Source organism: Chiloscyllium plagiosum, unplaced genomic scaffold (assembly GCF_037043375.1).
Source record: "Chiloscyllium plagiosum isolate Xiang-an unplaced genomic scaffold, Cpla_swu_hap1 HiC_scaffold_20, whole genome shotgun sequence".
Lineage (NCBI taxonomy): Eukaryota > Metazoa > Chordata > Chondrichthyes > Orectolobiformes > Hemiscylliidae > Chiloscyllium > Chiloscyllium plagiosum.
This window is the reverse complement of record NW_028270158.1, coordinates 59,239,807-59,255,904: the sequence shown is the minus strand read 5'-3', so window position 1 is coordinate 59,255,904 and position 16,098 is coordinate 59,239,807. Positions and strand designations below refer to the sequence as shown.

The 16,098-nt window shown below is 42.1% G+C and overlaps 1 protein-coding gene across 1 annotated transcript; it reads right to left on the bottom strand.

Annotated features, from left to right (window-relative positions):
- Positions 1-223: 223 nt before the first annotated feature.
- On the bottom strand, positions 224-1,996 carry LOC122546809 (hemoglobin subunit beta-like). Its single transcript, XM_043685436.2, has 3 exons — positions 1,840-1,996; positions 1,173-1,365; positions 224-589 (listed from the first exon to the last, which is right to left on the bottom strand). The coding sequence occupies exons 1-3, from the start codon at positions 1,926-1,928 to the stop codon at positions 461-463; spliced, it is 411 nt and encodes a 136-aa protein (XP_043541371.2). The 5' UTR covers positions 1,929-1,996; the 3' UTR covers positions 224-460.
- Positions 1,997-16,098: the final 14,102 nt, after the last annotated feature.

The following is a 16,098-nucleotide window of genomic DNA, read 5'->3' as shown; positions in this document are numbered from 1 at the left end:
AGAAAATTTGATGCGTACTGAATTCCCCGAAGTAGTTATCACTCTCCTAGCATTCAAAATGTTATAATACTTGGTGAAAAGTTGATTAAAATTGAAAACTTTAATTATTAAGCTATCAGTGGACTGACTGAGAAATGGATCCTGAATGTTCACCTCACTATGTCATTTCATGTTTGTTTAATGTTTGGACAAAAGTCGGATAAAGAAACTGACAATTGCAAGGTAACATTGATTCTTTATTGGATTTCTAAGCAACAGGATGAAAATACAGGGAGGTAAGTTTCAGAAATTGTGTAGAATTAGCATATTGGAAGGAGTGCATTTTCAAAAAATGAAGTGTATTCAACAAAATCATCAGCTACATTTTAGCATGAGCTACTAGACAATTAAGAGCTGAGAGCTTTTGGTTATGATGATTTCATTTCTTGACAAAAGATGACAGGATTTTATCATCGTGGATTTAATGGTACTGCTTCGAAATAGCATCAACCAGCACAGCAAAAAATTTGTGCCATATCCCATGGAGCTTTGCATTGAAATTTCCTCGGTTCTGAGCAGACAATTCGATGATAATGCAGTCAGTCAACAGCTAGAAAGAGAATAAAAAACCTTAGTTCATTGAAAATAAAGTGTGCACCAATAGGTTAACCTTTAAACTTACTGCACTTTAACATATTTTCTGCCAAAATGTTAATCATGACAGGAAAGATCTCAGTGCCCTCAGAATGGTGCGGTTCTGTGGTAGTATCGCCACCTCTGAGACAGAAATCCTAGTTCAAGTCCCACCTTCCCCCTAAAGTGTATCACCACATATCCTGACCCTGAACTTTAACAATAAGTCTATGGAACAGTGAGTAATAAGTACTCGTTCAGATCAGCTTGTGCTGCTGTGTAAAGCATTATATGAGCCAACGAGCAGATCAAGTTGGTCAGAATGAAGTGTTTGAGGCTTACTGACCTGTGCACTCCGTTTCCAGAGTAATGCCCCAAATTGACTTTGCAGCAAAAGTAGGAGGAGAGTAAGTCTCTCGCTGGAAACTACACACCCCCTTTTCCCGGGAGTCTCAGTTGACCGAGTGTCATGTCAATGCTGACCCAGGATTAGTTTGCAGTTACAACACAATTTCAATGAAAATGGAACACATATATAAAGAAGAAAATTTGATACGTACATGGAAGCTTCCAGAATCCACGTGTAAAACGTCAGCATGGAACTTGCTGAGATCTACAAAATTTTCCTTGATGTTATTAAGATCATGGACAGCTTCAATAATCTTGCCTGACACTTTTTTCGCATGGCCTTCAACTGTAAAATTTTCCCTTTTGTCAAAGTAACGGTAAGTCCAAGGATAGACAGTAAACATCCTGGAGAGGAAAAGCACAATGATTCAATTTAATGCCAAGTTCCAGATTGCATTTCTACATCACAAAGCTAATCAATGAATATTTTGCACTGTAGCTCCATTTTACAGCAGTGTGACTGAAACTGCAATGAATCCTTTGATATGAACTTCCTGCACAAACACATGCGCATGTCAAGAGAATTGTGTAAATGTAAAGCAACATGGTGGCTCACAGCACCAAAGTCCCAGGTTTAATCCCAGACTCGGGTGACTGCCTGTGTGGATTTCCTCCCACAGTTCAAAGATGTGCAGGTTAGGTGGATTGGCCACGCTAAATTGCCCATAGTGTAAGGTGCAATAGTCAGAGAGAAATGGGACTGGGTGAGTTACTCTTCAGATGGTTGGTGTGGACTTGTTGGGCTGAAGGGCCTGTTTCCACACTGTAGGGAATCTAATCTAATCCAAAGGAAGCATTCAAATGAAAATAAAACTGTACCTCTTCAGGCTTTTGCAAACAAGATCTTCATGATTCAAAGTGTTCCATTTTGCAATCTCAGTTTTCTCCTTCTCAGTCCAATGCACCATTTTGTCTGTTAAGAGGTCACTGCTTTCCCTTGTACGAAGAAGCTGTGTTGTCCCTGAAGTTTGTCTCCTTTTATGCTCTGTTACAGGGCCCTTCCCCAAAGCTAAATCCCAATGTCATAGGCTGAATCTTTTTGGGCTGGGTGGGACCCTAATGTCCTATCTCTGGGTAGCACTCTTCTATGTTTCAGCATTAAGATAACCACATGTTGAACATTAATCAGTCCTTCCTGGCTCACTCCTGTCCAGTCAATACAAAGAGTAGTCATAGTATTTTGCTGAATAATAGTTGTTTTAATCAACCAATTGAAAGATGTTAAGACCCTCTAACCTTTTTCTCTCTAACGAAAACAGACTCAAGTTCCTCAGCCTTTCCACATAAGACCTTCCCTCCATACCAGGCAACATCCTGGTAAATCTCCCCTGCACCCTTTCCAACGATTCTCTAAGTAACCTGTCTAAAAGTCAAAGGGGAAAAGTCTTCGTTGGGGCCACAAGATTTTGGAGCAGAGTTAGGCCCTTTGACCCATTAAGTCTGCTCCGCCATTCAATCATGGACAATATAGTTATCAACTCCATTGTCCTAACGTCTCCCCATAACCCTTACCAGTCAAGAACCTATCTATCTGAAGACATTGTTGTGGTCCAGTGTAGGCCAGTTGCAACAGTAGCCTCTATTAACAATGTGGAATATTGTCCAAGTATGTCCTATCCACAAAATGCAGGGTAGTTCTAACCTGAATAAATGCTACCCCCACCAGCCAACTCTTGATCATCAGCAAAGTAATGGAAGCAGCCATCAACAGTGCTATCAAGTAATATATGCTCAGCAAAAACCTGCTGCATGATTTTCAGTTTAGGTTCTACCAGGGTCACTCAGCCCCTGACCTCATTACAGCCTTGGTTCAAACATGGAGACAAGAATTCCAGGTGTGAGGTGGGAGTGACTTCCCTTTGACATCAAGGCTGCATTTGTTTAAGTGTGGCATCAAGGATTCTTAGAAAAACTGGAGTCAATGGGAATCAAAGGAAAGCTCTTTGTTTGCTTCGAGTCATACCTGGTACATATGAAGATGCTCCTGGTTGGTCATCTGATCTCAAGGACATCTCTGTAAAAGTTCCTCAGCATAGTGTCCCAGGTACAACCATCTTCAGCTGCCTCATCAATGACCTTTCCTCCTTTATAAGGTCAAAACTGTGGATGTTTGCAATGATTGTACAATATTCAGCATCATTCTTGATTCCTCAGACACTGAAATAATCCATGTTCAAATGCAGAAAAACCTGACAATATCCACGTTGGGGCTGACAAGCGGCAATTATCATTCATTTCACACAAGTGCCAGGCGATGACCATTTTCAGCTGGACAAAATCAAATCATCACAACTTGACATTCAATGTTACCCAACTTGATTGGCACTACATCAATGAAAATCACTCCCTCTACCACTGATACTCAGTAGTAGTAATGTGTTCTATCTGCAAGATTTCAGCACAGCTGCTCCAACAGCATTTTGCAAACCCTGGGTCACTTCCATCTTGAAGGATAAGGGCAGCAGATACCTGGGAATACCAACACATGCAATTCCCCATCAAATCACTCACCATCCAATCTTGGAAATATATCACCATTCTTTCAGTGCCGCTGAGTCAAAATCCTGGATCACCGTTCCTAATGGCATGTGAAATGAGCTGCAGCAGATCAAGTAGGCAGTACATCACCACCTTCTAGAAGGCAATTAGGAATAGTCATTCTAAGGCCAGTCATGGTACAAATCCTCAGTATCCTCAACAGAAGGCAGGACAAATGATGATTTGATTCCTGTCTGGAGCAGTTATCAACTTGACTGTATGTGGTGGAAGTGAAGAATTAGACATAGCTCACAACTGTCAGTGGGTTCATCCAACTGCAGAGGCTTTCCTCAACTGCAGACAGCTGACCAGGAGAGGGTAAACTTACCACCAACCTTCAGACCCATGGCTCCACAGCAATCTCAACAACAGAAACAGAGCAAACCTGGTGACTAAAGCAACAAGAAGTGACACTAAACCAACACTCCCTGGGGAAACAGCATGACCCCAATGAATTGGTAAAAACTTTAACATGTGCATGCACCATTAAGAGAGGCAAAGTAGAGGTCACCTTGGTCCCACTGGTGAAAACCTGGTGATACGTTTAACCTGAGAGTTACCACACTTTATTTAATGGGTAAGGTTGAGTAGGCAGGATCTCGATAGTGCCCTCAGCCAGTGTAGGAGCTGAACCCACACTTTTGACACCGTGCCACCCGGCGTTTGCCATGCATTGAAGACTTTTCTCACAGTTTCCATTCCAACGTCCACTTTCTTGAAGGGTATTCATATAAAGATGGTGATGAAAATGCCCTTTTATCAGTCAGTAGATGGAGTGGATCCAAATCGGTCTCTGGCACTGATAGCATCTCAGCTCTCCAGTGGAAGATGCTCTCCCCATCTCCAGCTGATCCCTCACTTGTGGAGAGCAGACATGTCTAGGATTCAAAGTGGGGAAAGGATTCAAATCCTGATAACCAGCTCCTGGAGCTCGTTTCTAATATTGCGCCCTGATTCTTATTCCCCTAGAGTTGGAGAAAAAACTAAATAGGAATGTAAATTGAACATTAAGCATTTTAACAGCAACTTGAAAAAGAAAACAGTATGTCAAGTGAAACATAAAGTCAATCCTCGAGACAGTGTGAATCCAGAGTTAAATGCCACATATAAAGAAATAATGGATGAAATGAACTAATATTTTTATTCATTCATTGCTATGGAGGGTTTAAAACTTCTTCCAATCAAAACTGTAAATCAGGATATGGAACAGAGAGAGGCTCTTAGCAACATTACAATCATGAGGGAAGGAATAGAGACCGAAATGATGGAGATACAGGCTGACAAATTTTCAGGTACCAATGGAGCTTATCCTCAGACTGCTGTGTTAGTGCACACGTTGGTGTTAATTTTCCAAAACTTACCAGATTCAGGAGAAGCTGTTGGATGTGAAAGTAACAAATATTTAAGGGGAGCAAATCCATGGCATCTAAATTCAGAGATGACACCAAGGTAGTTCGGAAACTACATTTCCAAGGAAACATAATGAAGTTGTTGATGGATATGAACAGCTTGAATGAGTTGGCAAAATCTGGCAGATGGAGTATAATGTGGCAGAAACAGTCAAAGCAATGCAAAATATCTTGTATGACCTACGCTGCCTGCAACATTCCAAGATGCAGAGGTGTATAGATATTCACGTGCATGTGGAACAAAGACCCATTGTGCAGGAACGGTACAAATCAATAAGGTTGATGGACACATAATGACATGAACTGGATTCTCCTTCTTCTTTCACCATTTGTTAACTTGGGTTTGCTCTGAGCAAATGAAACTATTTTTGACTGTCCGAAAGGTATCATTAACACTTATTTATCATCAAGATCAGTCCTCTTTGTTTGAAGCAACCTCACAATCTATCTGACTAATCCACCTCCCAACGCTATTGTAACCATCATTTGATAGGCCTGTCCACTTCCATAGAAGTGTTAAGGCACTTGTGTTATTAATTTTGTTTCTTTTCCACACCCCCCATTAACCCCAGTGCTGCCAGTTCTGTTGAGTTTCTTCAGCACTTTGTTTATCAGTTCACCTGTATCTATAGTACAGGGCCTTCCCCGCCTCCCCCGCTGTAACTGATCTTTGATACAGGGTACAATTTCAAACCTTGCAGATGACTCAAAAGCTGAAGGAAGTATTGTGAAGTGTGAGGGGGAAGGAGCTAAAACCAATGGATAAATTATGATTAGCAAAAGATCCAAAGGTGACAAAAGAAACAATGCCTTTTACACAGAGGAAATGAGCCAAGAGAATTGTTGTTGCAGATTGTGTTGTGGCTTTGAAAGGAAATCAGATAAATACTTGAAGGGTATTTGATGAATAGGTGAAATGGTGGGGATGTGGGAATTGTTGAATTCTTCTTGCGGGAAGTCAACACTACACCAACGTTTGAACATCACAGTTATTTTTCTGGTCATTTTATCATGGTACTGTTGAACATATGGTTCAAGGTACATCCTGGAGATGGGGAAGCAACAGGCAATGGGAGGTCTGCCACTCAGATCCAATGTAATAGTGCCGCGCACACTCAAAGGACAAGCTGGTCTTTTGTTGATCATGTGCATTTATACAGTTATTGCCTCAAACAGCATTGTATTTTATGCCTTGCCGCAAGACTGGTTTATGATCTAGATCCAGCAACAAGGCCCAGCAATGAAAGGAAGTAACCTTACACTGGCTTCCTCCAGGCATTGAATGACCTGGAATAAAGATTATAAAATGCTCAGAGACATTTATTGATGTTTTGATCAATTCTTATATTGAAGAAAATTATTCTGAGAGAAAGGGCTCGTGATGGTCTTGTTTATTTTAAATATTTATCTTTGAACCACATTTCCGGTATTATTCATGGGTATTGTTGCTTCAGTTGCAGTGAGCAACAACCTTTGTGCTTGATTTTACTGCAAACTTTATTTTAATATATTTGCAAAATCTTTGTTATGTTGAGCTGATTGAAGCTCAACATGTTACTTATTGAATTTTGTTTAAAAAGCATCAGTTTTGAAATGAGCTCCAACAGACAACTTTTCATGCTTTGGATCATTATCTTATCTCTGCAAACACCATGAACAACCCAAGGTTCAGGGTGAATGTTGATTATATTCCTGGAGTTGGCCGCGCTGATACTTGTTAAACTTCAAATCTCTTACACACACATTGGGTACTAATTAAATGTTTTAAGAGCTTTTTGGACAATGAGGAGAAATGGAAAATTAATTGACCAATTGTTCTGGCAAAGCAGTATTTCATTTAATTTAAAAATTTGCCTCATACTTGTGTGCATTATTTCCTGATAAACTTACCCAGGACAATAGTTCAGATGTGAAAACCTAACTCTGTCCTGTCCCTGTAGGCGGTGTGGAGAAATATCCAGCTTGGTTTCCAGTGTGTAACAGCTGCCTCGAGCTCATGTGGGTTCTGGAAGGGGTGTTGCAGGTAACCAGGTACTAGACACGTGTGGGATCAGACTGGGTGTTCTGTTAGCAAGCGCACTTCAAAAGAAAACCATTACCATTGAACGGTTTTCTAGAGTTACTGTATCAATACCTTCTATCTGAGGTGGCAAACGCTCCTGTAGGGAAAAAGATATTTTCAGTTTTGGCTTTTCAGATAGAAAATATTTTCACAGCTTCTGTAGTGTGTATTACTTCATCTTGAGCAGGGTATTATTGAGCAGCTGCTGCTTGATAGCACTGTTGATGACACCTTCCATCATAAGAGTCATAGAGCTGTGCAACATGGAAACAGACCCACCATTGGGAGCCCTGAGTCCACTTATCGTCACGGTGAAATAGAGCGCAGAAATGGCCCCTTCAATCCAAATGATCCATACCGACCAGATAATCTTAACTGATCTCGTCAAAAATCACATGACACCTGGCTATCATCCAACAGGCATGTCCACATCATAGACTGATCTTGGACATATTTGCTAACATTTGGCCCATATCCGTTTAAAACTTTCCTGTTCATACACTCATCCAGATACCTTTTAAATGTTGCAATGAACTTCCTCTGGCGGCTTATTCCATATATGCACCAGCCTTTGCGTGAAAAAGTTGCTCCTTTGGTCCGTTTTAAATATTTCCCGGTCAGCTTAAACCTATGCCTACTGGTTTCTGGACTCAGTAACCTGGGAGAAGACCTATTTACCCTATCCATGCCCCTCATGATTTTATGAACCTCTCCATAAAAAATAACCCCAGCCTATTCAGTCTCGCCCTATAGCTCAAACCCTCCGACCCTGGCAACATCCTTATAAATCTTTTCTCAAACCTCTCAAGTTTCACAAAATCCTTCCTAAAGCAGGTTCAGCAGAATTGAATGCAGTATTTCAAAAGTAACCTATCCAGTGTCCTATACATGACCACCCAACTCCTATACTGACCAGTAAAGACAAGCATACCAAATGCCTTCTTCACTATCCTGTCTACATCTGACACTACTTTCAAGGAACTGTGAACTCCGAATCCAAGGTCTCCCTGTTCACCAACATTCCCCAAGACCCTACCATTTCCCATTCCAAGATGTTGCACCTCACATTTATCTAAATTAAAATCCATCTGCCGCTCCTCAGCCCACTGGCCCATCTGATCAACATCCCATTGTACTTTGAGATAACTTTCTTGGCTGCCCACTACACTTCAGTTTTGATATCATCTGCAAACTTAGTAACCATACCTTCTATATTCATATCCAGATCATTTATATAAATGTCAAAATGCAGTGGACCCAGCACCGATCTCTGTGATACACTACTTGTCACAGCCCTCCAGTCTGAAAGCAACACTCCACTACCACCCTCTGTCTCCTCCCTCCTTGCGAGTTCTTTGTCCAAATGGCTAGATCCCTGTACTCTATGTGATCCAACCCTTGCTAACCAGTCCACCATGTGGAACCCTTGCTAACCGCCTTACTAAAATCCATATAGATGACGTCCACCATTCTGCCTTCATCAATTCTCTTTGTTACTTCTTCAAAAAAACTTAATTAAGTTAATAAGACACGATTTCCCACCCATCAAGCCATGTTGGTTACCCCTAATCAGTCCTTGCCTTTCCAAATACATGCAAATCCTGTCCAGTAGGCTCTGCTCCAACAATTTGCCCATCACTGATGTCAGGCTCACCGGTCTATAGTTTATGACTTTACTGATGATGGAGAGTAGATTGATGAGGCAGTAATTGGTTGGGTTGGGTTTTTCCTGCTTTTTGAAAATTCGTTTGTGGGATATGGACATCCCTGGCTTGACCAGTATTTATTTTCCCTTTCCAAAATGCCCAGACAGCAATTTAAGGGGCAACCACATTGCTGTGGCTTTGGAGTCACTTGGAGGCCAGACAGGACAAGAAGGGCAGATTTCCTCCTTGAAGGACATTAATGACCCAGATGAGATTACGGACAATTTACAGTAATTTCACAGTTGCCATTAAATCAGTTTTTAAATTCCAAATATAAAATGAATACACATTTCACCAACTGTCAATGGGGGCGGGGGGGGGGGGGGGGCGGTTGATCTCTTGCCTTAGGGTTCTGCATTAGGCCTCATGATCTTACCACTGCATTACTGCTTCCCCTACAGTGTACAGGAAATCCTGGGAAATTTTCCATGTTGTCAGATCATTGCCAGTGTTATAACTGTACTGGAGCAGCCTGGCTGGTGGAGCAGCAAATTCGGGAGCACAAGTTTTCAGTACTAGATCCAGAATGTTCACGGGGCACAGAGCCTTTGCACCGGCCAGTGCTTCCAACCATTTCTTGCTATCACGGGGAGTTAATTGAACTGACTGAAGACCGGTTTCTGTGCTGCTATGGGTTACTGGTGTAAGCTAAGATAGATCATCCACTTCTAGTTGAAGATTGTTGCAAATGCTTCAGCCTTAATTTTGCATCACCGTGAATGGTGTTATTTGTGGATCATTGTCTTCCAGTGAATTGTTTAATTGTTCTCCACAATTCACGACTGAATGAGGCAGGACTACAGAACTTGGATCTGGTCTGTTGGTTGTGGGATCATTTAGTTCTATTGCTTGCTGCTTATAATGTTTGACATGTATTAAGTCCTGCTTAGTATCTTCACCAGGTTGACACTTTCATTTTAGATATGTCTGCTGTTGTTCCTGGTATGCACTCCTGAATTCTCCATTGAACCAGGGTTAGTACCCTGGCTTGAGGATAATGGTTAAGTAGAGGATGTGCCTGGCCATGAGGTTGCAGGTTGTGCTGAAGTACAATTCTGTTGCTGTTGAAGGCCCACAGCACCTTATGGATGCCCAAATCTATTCAAAGTCTGTCCCATTTAGCACGGTGACAGCACCGAACAATGCGAAGGACGGGTTTTCTGAACGTGAAGGTGGGACTTTGTCTCCACAAGGACTGTGCGGTGGTCATTCTAACTGATATTGTCATGGACAGATGCATCTGCAGCCAATTCATTAGTGAGAATGAGATCATAGCGTCATAGAGATATACCACACAGAAACAGACCCTTCAGTCCAACTCATCCAAGCCAACTAGATATCCTCAACTAACAGTCCCATTTGCCAGCATTTGGCCCATATCCCTCTAAACCTTTCCTATTCATATTGCTATCCGGATGCCTTTTAAATGTTGTAATTGTACCAGACTCCCCCACCTCTTCTGGCAACTCATTCCATATACACAACACCCTCTGCAAGAAAACATTGTCTTTTAGGTTCCTTTCAATGTTTCCCCGCTCACCTTAAACCTGTGCTATCGAGGTTTGGACTCCTCTCCCCAGGGAAAAGACATTGTCTGTTCACCTCATCCATGTCCTTCATGTGTTTTTCCTCTTATTGGTTCCTTCACCACCAGCTACAAGTCCAGTCTTGTAACTACGTCATTCAGCATCCAACAAGCTCGATCAAGTAGTGCTGCTGCCAATCCACTGCTGGTGACCATCACTGATATCCCCCACCCAGAGTACTTTTTGCATCCCTGCCATCCTCAATGCTTCCTCCAAATGTTGTTCAACATGGAGAAATTGTGGTTCGCCAGCCAAGGGAGGTGGTAATCAGTAAGGAGGTTGCCTTTCCCTTGTCTGACCTGGTGCCATGAGGGTCTGGAGTCAATGTTGAGGACTCCCAGGGCAAGTCCCTCCTGACTGTGAACCACTGTGCCCCTGCTTCTGCTGGGTCTCTCCTGCTGATTGGACAGCGCAGATCCAGGGATGGTGGTGGTGGTGTGTGGGATATTGTCTAATGGATATGATTTTGTGAGCATGAGTATATCAGGCTGTTGCTTAATTAATCTGTGAGATAGTTCTCCCAATTGTGGCACTTAAGACACACCACCCCCTCCCAAAGTGTTAAAAAGGCAGACTTTGTACTTAGACAAAGCTGAGATTGTTATTCCTGGTGCTTTGGTCAATGCCATGTGTTCTGTCAAGTTTTATTCCTTTGTATGAACTGTGTCATCATTGAAACAACTGAGTGGCTTTCTAGCATGTTTCAGAGGGCAGCTGAGAGTTAACCACATTACTGTAGGTGTACAATAGGTAAGACCAGGCCCCTGAAGATAATAGTGAGCCAGATGGAGTCTCGACCCCTTCACCAGCACTTGGCCCATATCCCTCTAAACCCTCCCTATTCATATATCCATCCAGATGTCTTTTAAATGCTTTAATTGTACCAACCTCCACCACTTCCTCTGGCAGCTCATTCTAAACATGCACCACCCTCTGTGTGAAAATGTTGCCTCTTAGGTCCTTCTATATTTTTCCCCTCTCATCCTAAAGCTATGCCCTCTAGTTCTGGACTCCCCCCACCCCATGGAAAACACCTTGTCTATTTACCCTATCCATGCCCCTCATGATTTTATAAACCTCTATAAGGTCACCCCTTAGTCTCTGACACTCCAGGGAAAACAGGCCTCGCCTATTCAACTTCTCCCTACAGCTCAAATCCTCCAATCCTGGCAACATCCTTGTAAATCATTTCTTCACACTTTCAAGTTTCACAACATCTTTCGGGAAGAAAGTGAGGTCTGCAGATGCTGGAGATCAAAGTTGAAACTTTATTGCTGGAACAGCACAGCAGGTCAGGCAGCATCCAGGGAACAGGAGATTCGACGTTTCGGGCACAGGCCTGAAGAAGGGCCTGTGCCCGAAACGTCGAATCTCCTGTTCCCTGGATGCTGCCTGACCTGCTGTGCTGTTCCAGCCATAAAGTTTCAACTCACAACATCATTCCAATAGGAAGGAGACCAGAATTGCTTGCAATAACCAAAAGTGGCCTAACCAATGTCCTGTACAGCCACAACATGACCTCCCAACTCGTATACTTAATACTCTGACCAATAAAGGAAAGCATACCAAACACCTTCTTCACTATCCCACCTCCCTGCAAATCTACTTTCAAGGAACTATGAACCTGCACTCCAAGGTGCAGCAACACTTCCCAGGAGCTTACAATTAAAGTATAAGTCCTGCTCTGATTTGCCTTTCCAAAATGCAGCACCTCACATTTATCTAAATTAAATTCCATCTGCCACTCCTCAGCACTTTTGTCCATCTGATCAAGATTCCATTGTACTCTGAGGCAACCTTCTTCGCTGTCCACTGCACCTCCAATTTTGGTGTCATCCACAAACTTACTAACTATACCTCCTATGTGGATGAAAAACCATGGACCCACCATTTATTCCATGAGGTCTAACCTTGCTAACCAGTCTCCCATGAGGAACCTTGTCAAACGCCTTACTGAAGTCCATGTAGATCATGTCCACCACTCTGGCCTCATCAATCCTCTTTGTTACTTCTTCAAAAAACTCAATCATGTACATGAGACATGATTTCCCACGTACAAACCCATGCTGACTATCCCAATTTAGTCCTTGCCTTTCCAAATATATGTCAATCCTAATCCTCAGGAATCCCTCCAACAACCAGCTCACCACTGATGTCAGGCTCATCATCTATAGTTCCCTGGCTTTTCCTCACCACCTTTCTTAACTCGTGGCACCATGTTAGCCAACATCCAGTCCTCCAGCACCTCATCTGTGACTATCAATGATACAAATATTTCAGTAAGGGGCCCAACAATCACTTCCTTAGCCTTGCATAGAGTTCTAGGATACACCTGATCAGACCCTGGAGATTCATCACCTTTTATGCATTTCAAGACATCCAGCATCTTTTCCTCTGTGATATGGACATTTTTAAGATGTCACCAACTATTTCCCCACATCCCATATCCTCCATGCCCTTCGCCATAGTATACACTGATGCAAAATATTTTCTTAGTATTTTCCCCATCGCCTGCAACTCCACACATCGGCCGCCTTGCTGATCTTTGAGGGCCCCTTTTCTCTCCCAAGTTACCCTTTTGTCCTTAATGTATTTGTAAAAACCATTTGGGTTCTCCTTAACCCTGTTTGTCAAAGCTATCTCATGTCCCTCTATTGCCCTCCTGATTTCCCTCTTAAGTATACTCTTACTGCCTTTATACTCTTCTAAGGATTCACTCGATCTATCATGCCTATACCTGACATATGCTTCCTTCTTTTTCTGAACCAAAACCTCAATTTCTTTAGTCATCCAGCATTCTCTACACCTACCAGCCTTTCCTTTCACCCTGACAGGAATATACTGTCTCTGGACTCCCATTATCTCATTTCTGAAGGCTTTCCACTTTCCAACCATCCCTTTACCTGCAAAATCTGTTCCCAATCAGCTTTTGAAAATTCTTGCCTAATACTGTCAAAATTAGCCTTCCTCCATTTTAGATCTTCAACGTTTAGACCCTGTTGGCTCCCAGCTAAAAGGCTGTATTTTATTATTCTAATCCTTGTTTTCAAATGCCCCCTGGCCTCAACACTTAGCTATCTTACTATCTTAGCTATCCAGACCTGTAAGCCTTCATAATATGCACAATTTCACTAATTCTGGCATTTGGTGCTACATGATTGATCGCCTGGACTCCACTTAGAGTCACAGAGGCATTCAGTACAGAAACAGATCTTGCTGACCAAAAATCCTAAACTGATCTAGATCCATTTGCCAGCGCTTGGCCCATATCTCCCTAAACCCTTCCTATTAATGTACCCATCCAAATCCCTTTTAAATATTGTATTGTACCAGCCTCCACCACTTCCTCTGGTAGCTCATTTCCATACATGCACCAGCCTCTGCAAGAACAAGTTGCTCCTTGGATTTAAAATTCACTTTGTTGACAGGAAATGCTAATATAAAATGAGGTGTGAGATGTATGTAAAAGCCTTACATATTTCAACACACTTTCAAGAAGAAAACATTTTGCCTGGTAAAAGGGGGATATGTTCTGAGTTCAATAAGAAATTTTAGGAACGATATTGCCATATTCTCTGCACAATGTTCAACACTGGCATGGATACCCAGAGATTGGAAAAGGACACTCTGAAATCAATTGGACATTGCTACAGCTTTCTTACACAAAATCAAGGAAGTAACAATGCAATACAGTAATTAAATTTCTGTTTTGCCACCTGACATCGGTTATGTTGAAAGGAAGAGTCATTTACCCAAATGATCTTGCATTTTAAATTTGATTTCAAGGCTGCCTTTTGTAGTTATCAGTTTGAGTTTCAGTTTTCCAAAGTCAAATTTCAAACAGAAAACAAGCTTTGTGGTGGATGGTGAGTAAAATCTGGCAATCTGTTCACTAACAGGAAGAATAACATTGTAACGATATAAATAATATGCTACAGCATGGAGAGACTTGGGTGACTTCATTCATCAGGGACAAAATTTTCAGCACAGACCTGCAGTGTGTGATTAGAAAGACAACTGGGATGTTTCCCTGTCTGGTTAGGTGGTTGGATTATAATCACAGGGGAATCTTGTAGTAACCTTCTTGGGAAATGTTTAGATTGTATCTGGACTACTGTCCTGGTCCCTTTATCTAAAGAGCAATACGCTTCCATTGAAACTTGTTCGAAGGAGATTTGCCAGTCTCATTCTGGGACGAAGATATTCTGGTGTGAGGGAAAGTTTGACCTGCACCTATTTGAGTTTAGAAGAATGAGAGGTGAAATAATTGCAAGATATGCGATTCTGAAGGAGTTTGACTGATCAGTGGTCAGTACCTGTGTCCTCTCATGGGGGAGAATTAGAACTTGGGTGTCACCGTTTAAAAACAATAAGTTTCCAATTGAATGCAGAGATGCGGGTAACTGGCATTGAAATGCCCATCAGCCATGATTGAATGGCAGAGTGGACTCGATGGGCCGAATGGCCTTACTTCCACTCCTATTTCTTATGGTCTTACGGTCTTATGAAGAAGCATGCCTTTACTCACTTCAATTCTCTTCCATTGAGACCAATGCTTGCAATAATAAAGCAGTTTGTTTTTATCAGTAAGAGAGTTATAGGCTATGACAGACAGGCAGGAAAGTGGAGTTCAGACCACAGTGAGATCAACGATGACCTGAGTACCTGGAACTCATGCCTGTAAAGTTGTTAGATGAAGAAACCTTCATAACATTGAGCAAAGATTTAGATGTGCACCTGCTATACCAAGGCACACAAGGCTATGAGCCAAGGGCTGTAAAATGGGATTAGACTAGTTCAGTGATTATTTTGTTAGGCACGGAGGTGAGGGACCAAACGGCCTTTTGCTGTGCTCTCAATCGCCATGACTCTTGACTTCCTGACAGAGTATTAAACGCTTTACAGAAATCCATATACATCACATCCACCTGTTTGGTCACTTTCTCAAAGAACTCAATAAGGTTCCTGAGGCACAACCTAGCCTTCACAGATCCATGTTGACTAAGCCTAATCAAATGATTTCTTTCTAGATGATTAGAAATCCTATCTTTTATAATTTTTTCCAACACTTTATCCACAACTGAAGTAAGGTTCACTGGTCTATAATTGTCTCTACTCCACTTCTTAAAGAAGGGGACAACAATTGCTATCCTCCAGTCTTCAGGCACTATTCCTGCAGACAATGACAACATAAAGACCAAAGGTTCTGCAACTCCTCCCTACCTACGCAGAAAATCTCTTCTTAGCTCACTCTTTAGTTCCTTCCTGGCTAAGTTATAACTCTCAAGCGCCCTAACTGAGCCTTCACATTTCATCCTAACAAAGTTAACAATCACACAACACCAGATTATAGTCCAACAGGTTTAATTGGAAGTACTAGCTTTCAGAGCACTGCTCCTTCATCAGGTGATTGTGGAGTACACAATTGTAAACATGTACTCCACAATCACCTGATGGAGCAGCACTCTGAATGCTAGTGCTTCCAAATAAACCTGTTGGACTACAACCTGGTGTTGTGTGATTGTTAGCTTTGTACACCTCAGTCCAACACCAGCATCTCCAAACCATCCTAATATAAGCCTTCTTCTTCCTCGTGACAAGCGATTCAACTTCTTTAGTAAACCACGGCTCCCTCACTTGACCACTTCTTCCCTGCCTGACAGGTACATACTTATCAAGGGGATTTCATTTGTGCCAATTCCCTGCAGCTTCCTTCCCCATCCCACACGTGATAAATCTTGCCTAATTACATCATAATTGCCTTTCCCCAGCTATAA

What these genes read in the sequence shown, in the direction of transcription:
- LOC122546809 (XM_043685436.2), bottom strand. Translation starts at nt 1,928, where the DNA reads ATGGTGCATTGGACTGAGAAGGAGAAAACTGAGATTGCAAAATGGAAC. An exon ending in GTTTGCAAAAGCCTGAAGAG is followed by an intron (nt 1,366 to 1,839) that starts GTACAGTTTTAT and finishes TTTCCTCTCCAG; the next exon opens with GATGTTTACTGTCTATCCTT. An exon ending in TGGATTCTGGAAGCTTCCAT is followed by an intron (nt 590 to 1,172) that starts GTACGTATCAAA and finishes TTCTCTTTCTAG; the next exon opens with CTGTTGACTGACTGCATTAT.